We start from the raw sequence: 7500 nt of genomic DNA on the forward strand, positions 1-7500 counted from the left end.
CCGACAAACAGTAAAGGTGGATCAGAACACACTGAAATGTGTGCACGTGTGCTGTAGGTCATATAGCTTTCTGTTCTGTTTCAGACTGTGTGTGTGTGTGTGTGTATATACATGTAGGTGGTCCCATTGTTGACTGTTGCTTTGCTCTTTTGCTCTTTGTTTCCTAGCTTACCTGTTGCATGTGTTGCGTAACTACACAGATGAGGTGTGTGATGGTGACCTGCTGACTGTACGCTGTCCCCCCAGGACCACCATCACTGTCCAATCAGCATTCTATGGCAGGAAAAGCTCCGCCCACTCTCTGTTATGTCCAATGCTATACAGTATGACTGGACCACGTCCACTGAGTGGTGTCCCTGCATGCCATGTTTCAACAGCATTGCAGGTAATGTGTGTGTGTGTGTGTGTGTGTGTGTGTGTGTGTGTGTGTGTGTGTGTGTGTGTCATGTGTGTGTGTGTTTCTGGATATTATTTTTTTATTCCAATCCTCCAAAAATTAGGTAAATACTGTCCTTTTTTCTTTCTTTTTTGTTTGTCTGTCCATTTTCTCTCTCTCTCTCTCTCTCTCTCTCTCTCTCTCTCTCTCTCTCTCTCTCTCTCTCTATCTCTCTCTCTCTCTTGCTCTCTCTCTCTCTGTAGAAGATGACAGACGAGTGTGAGGACAGGAGGAGTTGTGAGCTGTTGGTGAACAGTCGGTTATTTGGAACAGATCCGTGTCCGTCTATCAGCAAATCCCTCACTCTTCAGTACAAATGCCGACCTAGTGGGTCTCTTGCGTGCACACACACACAACCACACACACACACACACACACACACACTTTTACAAATCTTCTAAACATGAATACTGCTATCCTCGTACATTAGGGGTGTAATGGTACACAAAATTCATAGTTTGGTAAAATACAAAACATAAATAAATTATACATAAATATTTTAATAAAAATTTTTTAAAATAATTGTAAATAAAATGCCTGCATGGTTTAAATAATATAAAAAAATTCTTCTTCTTCTTCTTTCGGCTGCTCCCATTAGGGGTTGCCACAGCGGATCATCCGCCTCCTGTCTTTTACTCAATGCCACTGTCTCTAATCCATACAACATCCCAGGTCTCACCACAGTCCTATAAACTTTCCCTTTCATTCTTGCAGATACCCGACTATCACAAATCACTCCTGTCACTCTTCTCCACCCACTTCACCCTGCCTGCACTCTTTTCTTTACTTCTCTAACACACTCTCCATTACTTTGCACTGTTGACCCCAGGTACCTGAACTCCTCCACCTTCTCCAGCTCTTTTCCCTGCAACCGCACCACTCCACTGCCCTCCCTCTCATTCACACACATGTACTCTGTCTTACTCCTACTGACTCTCATTCCCCTTCTCTCCAGCGCATATCTCCACCTCTCCAGGCTCTTCTCAACCTGCTCCCTACTCTCACCACAAATCACAATATCATCCGCAAACATCATAGTCCAGAGAGACTCCTGTCTGACCTCATCTGTCAAACTGTCCATCACCACTGCAAACAGGAAAGGGCTCAGGGCCGATCCTTGATGCAGTCCAACCTTCACCCTGAACCAGTCTGTCGTACCTACTGCACACTTCACTGCCGTCACACTGTCCTCATACATATCCTGCACCACCCTCACATACTTCTCTGACACACCTGACTTCCTCATACAATACCACAACTCCTCTCTCGGCACCCTGTCGTACGCTTTCTCTAAATCCACAAATACACAATGCAATTCCTTCTGTCCTTCTCTATACTTCTCCATCAACATCCTCAAAGCAAATAAGGCATCTGTGGTGCTCTTCCTCGGCATGAAACCATACTGTTGGTCACAGATGGTCACCTCTTCTCTCAGCCTGGCTTCCACTACTCTTTCCCATAACTTCATGGTGTGACTGATGAACTTAATTCCCCTGTAGTTACTGCAAGACTGCACATCTCCTTTATGCTTAAAGATCGGTACCAGCACACTTCTTCTCCATTCCTCAGGCATCTTCTCACCTTCCAAAATTCTGTTAAACAATCTGGTCAAAAACTCCACTGCCATCTCTCCTAAACATCTCCACGCTTCTACCAGTATGTCATCTGGTCCAACCGATTTTCCACTCTTCATCCTCTTAATCGCTGCTCTCACTTCCTCCTTAATAATCCTATCTACATCCTGCTTCACCACATCGTCCAACCTTCTCTCTCTCTGTTTTTCCTCATTCATCAGCTGCTCAAAATACTCCCTCCACCTTCTCAACACACTCTCCTCACTAGTCAACACATTTCCCTCTCCATCCTTTACTGCTCTAACTTGCAGTACATCCTTCCCAGCTCGGTCCCTCTGCCTGGCCAATCGGTATAAATCCTTTTCTCCTTCCTTAGTGTCCAACCTCTCATACAGCTCCTCATATGCCTTTTCCTTGGCTTTCGCCACATCCCTTTTTACTTCCTCATTCCACCACCACCACGTCTCCTTGTCTAGCTTTCTATTTCCAGATGTCACACCAAGTACTTTGCTAGCTGCCTCCCTCATCACTCCTGCAGTAGTTGCCCAATCATCCAACACCTCTTCACCACCACCAAGCCCCTGTCTGACCTCTTCCCTGAACCTCACACTACACTCTTCCTACTTAAGTTTCCACCATCTTATTCTTCTTTCAGTCTTTACTCTCATCCTCTTCTTCTTTACCTTCAAAACCATCCTACAGACCACCATCCGATGCTGTCTAGCTACACTGTCCCCTGCCAACACCTTACAGTCTCCAATCTCCTTCAGGTTGCATCTCCTGCATAGCACATAGTCCACCTGTGTGCACCTTCCTCCACTCTTATACGTCACCCTATGATCCTCCTTCTTCTTAAAATAAGTGTTCACCACTGCCATTTTTAGCAAAATCTACCACCATCTGCCCTTCCACATTCCTCTCTTTAAAACCATACCTACCCATCACCTACTCATCACCTCTGTTCCCTTCACCTACATGTCCATTAAAGTCTGCCCCAATCACCAATCGTTCTTTCCTAGGTACACCATCTACCACTTCATCTAACTCACTCCAGAATTTTTCCTTCTCCTCCATCTCACAGCCAACTTGTGGAGCATAGGCACTGATGACATTTATCATCATCCCTTTAACTTCCAGCTTCACGATCATCACCCTATCAGAAACTCTCTTCACCTCCACTACACTCTTACTGTACTCTTCCTTCAGAATCACCCCTACACCATTTCTCTTTCCATCCACACCATGATAGAACAGTTTAAACCCACCTCCAATGTTCCTGGCCTTACTCCCTTTCCACTTGGTCTCCTGAACACACAACATATCTACCTTTCTCCTCTCCATCATATCAGCTATCTCTCTCCCTTTACCCGTCATAGTACCAACATTTAAAGTACCAACCCTAACCTCCACTCTCCTACACTGCTCCTTTCCCTGCCGTCTCTGTAGACGTCTTCCTCCTCTCCTTCTCCTCCTTCGGCCAACAGTAGCCCAATTTCCACCGGTACCCTGTCGGCTAACGATACCTGTGGCGGTCGTTGTTAACCCGGGCCTCGACCGATCCGGTATGAAATTCTCATTTGTGATCCGCATATTTGATTTGGCACATGTTTTTACACTGGATGCCCTTCCTAACGCAACCCTCCCCATTTACCCGGGCTTGGGACCGAGTGCACTGGCTTGTGCATCCATAATGGCTGGGTTAAATAATATAGAAAAATTATAAATTATAAAAATAAAATATTTAAAAATAAAATATATAAAAATGAAATAGAATTAATAGAATTAAATTAATGCAATCAACGTTTTTAGTTGATTTATTGAGAAACTAAGAAATCAATTAAATTGGCACAAATCAAATTGATTAAATAAAATAAAAAAAATTTAAATAAATATTTTATATTTGTTAGACCCCATTTGGGTAATACAGGTGTAGGTGTGTGTGTATTACATTTAATGTTCTAAAGATATGTTCTACTTATTGCAGCAAACCGAAACAAATTCACTCCCTCGATATGCTGAACTGCAAATGCTAAAGAATCCATTTCACAAAACTTGCACACATGCGCAAAACAACGCACTACAAAATGTAGCGTTTACACCTCTGTTACATATTTCTGTATTGTATTGCACAAAAGCTGAAACCCTGTGTGTGTGTGTGTGTGTGTGTGTGTGTGTGTGTGTGTGTGTGTGTGTGTGTGTGTGTGTGTGTGTGTGTGTGTGTGTGTGTGTGAGAGAAGATGAGTTTAAGAGTAAGGTGGTGTGTGAGGGGGAGAAGTTAAGGGTGAGCTGTAAGACAGGGATGCAGATTGCTGTGTTCTCTGCAATGTTTGGACGTACTCAAGAGGGGGCGCTGGAGTGTCCTCCACGTCCACGGAGGATGCCGCCTGTAGGTAAGTGATGGAGATGATTCACACAGTAAAAAAAACTATAATTAATAATAATATAATTGTAAGACAGGCAAGTTTTCAGATTAGAAACAATTATTCGGCAGTCAAAATGCAAAACTTTATATGCTGTACACATAAAATATATGTATATATAAAAAATATATATAACTTCCCACAATTAAATAAGGCTTCAGGTATGTTACTAATTACTAGTTACTAGTTACAGTGTACAGCACACACACACACACACACACACACACACACACACACACACACACACACACACAGCAGCTTTGTTGGAATTTAGAAACATACACATTTGATGATAGACTTTAAGGAAAAGGATGTGTCTTGAACTTCTGAATATAAAAAATAGTAATAAGTGTGTGTGGAAAAACAGTGCTGCCTCCCTATGACACATTTATTGCTAGTCTTTTTAAACCTTGTGTGTGTGAGAGACTTTTTGGGCCTCATGCTTGACTAATTGCCGTGATGTCCGCACTTGAAGCCCAGGTTAATGGGGTCTCTGTCTGTCCCTCACTACACTTCCTTCCACTGTGGGGAAGAATTTTAGAGCGAGACCATCAGGTTAAAAATCCTCAGGCCTTCGGGGGATTGGAAACAGGATGATTTGGGAAGCATTTAGATGAAAGCCCCCTCAACCCCCCACCCTTCACTCTCCCACCCCACAGCTATTAGTCTCCACTCAGGCCATGTCCACACACACACACACACACACACACACACACACACACACACACACACACACACACACACACAAAACACCTGATGTATGTTTTACAATATATAATCAGGATTTGTGTTTATTCATGTCCCCACTTTTTCTTGTTATTCTAAATAGAGTGTAGCTTCCTCTTCAGATGTGGAATATTTTTCTTTTCCCGTTCATACCAAAACAGAATGTATGTGCACACTGGCCAACAGTTGATCATCCCTGCATTGTGTTTGTGCACAAGTTTTAACAAAAGATATAAAAATCCGCAGTTAGCTTGTATTTAGTTCCATACACACTAATTTTGTTTTTAGATTTAAATTCAAGCTTACAAAAATAAAATAAACAGAAATGTCAGTCCAGTGATGTTAGTCCAGTGTACAGAAGGATGTGGTTAGGGTAGGTTAGGTTTAACCTTTGTATCACTATCAAAGTAGAACTTCAGGTAAAATAAAATGCAGTTAGTGTCCAACTATTAGTGCAAATAGCTAATAAATAAAATCAAATAATGTTATTGTGCAATAATTAATAAAAAACAACAACAAAAAAAAAACGATCAATTGTAGACTATATGAAAATACAATATAATATTGTTATTTAATTGTCAACTTCAGCATATTCTGTAGGTTTTATTTATTCTTTCTTTGTTTTTAATTAATAATTATTTAATAATGAAATATTAGCTCCCTTATGTCTGTCTGTCTATCTGTCTGTTTTTCTGTTTGTCTGTCTGTCTGTCTGTCTGTCTGTTTGTCTGTCTGTCTGTTTGTCTGTCTGGTTTTATTGTGAATTCCTGCGTTAGATTAAAGTAACAGGCAGGAATATGAAATCAGACATGGTCAGTAGAACAGACTTGCTGGCCATTCAACCATGTGGAGGTGAAAATAGAGGTTGGATTTGTGTGTCTGCCTCTTGTTCAGATGTGTGTAAGTCCATCTGTGAACATGATAAGCACTTAGTGATGATGGATGAACAGATTATCAGTCATGACACGGTGAGGTTCCCATCCTGAGGGAGATCAAACATCTCTGAAACAAAGTACATGTCTGTCAGGGATGTCTGCACATGCAAAAATGCCCCTTGCTTTAAAAACACACACACACACACACACACACACACACACACACACACACACACACACACACACACACACACACACACACACACAGTTAATTTTTTATATACATTCCTTTTAGCTCAGTCCTTTACAATCTGCTAATGTTGTTTAGAGGTGCTCACAAATGTAGCAATTAGCTTCATGTTAGTTAATGTGATTCTGAACTAGCGAGTTAGCGAGAACTACCTGTTGAGGTATTGTGGTGGTGTGAATCCAGTGAAGAAGTCATCAGTCATTCTGCATACGTTCGATAAGTTCATCTCTGGACAGATATATAGATAGAGTGCGGAGAATTTTCGAGTACTTCAGTATTTGTAAAGGACAGTAAATCTGTTGGCTGCACACTGATACTCTAAAATATATACACATTTCATTTCTATAGTATTATTAATTGAGAAGATACTAAAATGGTTGCTGAAATGTGGGGAGTGTACTTACTTTTGTGAGATTAGATAAATTACTTATAACAAGACTGTGTGAAACTAATGCTAATTAATATCTCGATTCTAAAGATAGTAATTAAAGAAAACACATAAAAAAACAACTATTTATAAGCTAATTATTTATTTCATTTCTGTGTACACATTTGTATATATATAATGTCCCTTAGGTGTGTGTATAGTCAGACAGAAAGACATTTGCACGTGTCCTCTTGTTTTTTTTATAGACTGCCGTGCGGAAGGGGCCCTGCAGGTGATGACATCACGTTGTCAGGGGAAACGCACGTGCGTGGTTCAAGTTTCAGTGCAAGAGTTTGGAGACCCCTGTTACACTGGGACTCGCAAATACCTCAGTGTTATATACACCTGTGGTAAGCGCACACACACACGAATGCGCGCGCACACACATATACACAGACACACAGAAATTAGGCCCCACCACAGGTTTAGTGGTGTAGGTGTTTTCACTCACCTGTCGGATTGCTTTACTGTTTCATTTTAGATTTTTTTTCTCTTTCACTTCGCTGAAGTTCTTGCGGCTCGGTGTCACATACCTCAAATCAGAGTTTTCCACAGTGTAAACTGGGGCTTTGCAGAGCTGCACTGTAATGGCCTGTGTTACATCTTTTCATCTCTTTGAATGTTTCTCGTACAACATGCTATACAACATGCTCTTTCAACAGATTCATTCATTTTGAATTGATAAAACAAATTGCGGGTACAGTTGACAATTTCTTTAGTGGATAATGATTTATACTGTCGTCCTCCCAGCTCTAATTTGCAGTAGTGAGCTCAATGCAATATGGAAAAGAG

At 41.3% G+C, this 7500-nt stretch overlaps 2 protein-coding genes across 2 annotated transcripts in view; both read left to right on the forward strand.

Annotated features, from left to right (window-relative positions):
• Window positions 1–7500, forward strand: part of LOC310722600 (uncharacterized protein) — a 1041764-nt gene that overhangs the window by 37482 nt on the left and 996782 nt on the right. The window lies entirely within an intron of this gene.
• eva1aa (eva-1 homolog A, regulator of programmed cell death a) overlaps window positions 1–7500 on the forward strand; it is a 55670-nt gene that overhangs the window by 19058 nt on the left and 29112 nt on the right. The window contains exons 2-5 of the mRNA XM_083535117.1: window positions 168–385; window positions 640–763; window positions 4248–4400; window positions 6915–7058. Of these exons, the coding sequence (XP_083391243.1) occupies window positions 168–385; window positions 640–763; window positions 4248–4400; window positions 6915–7058 (639 nt within the window). The remainder of the gene's footprint in view (window positions 1–167; window positions 386–639; window positions 764–4247; window positions 4401–6914; window positions 7059–7500) is intronic.

This window comes from Silurus aristotelis (genome assembly GCF_946808225.1).
Source record: "Silurus aristotelis genome assembly, chromosome: 29".
Classification (NCBI taxonomy): domain Eukaryota; kingdom Metazoa; phylum Chordata; class Actinopteri; order Siluriformes; family Siluridae; genus Silurus; species Silurus aristotelis.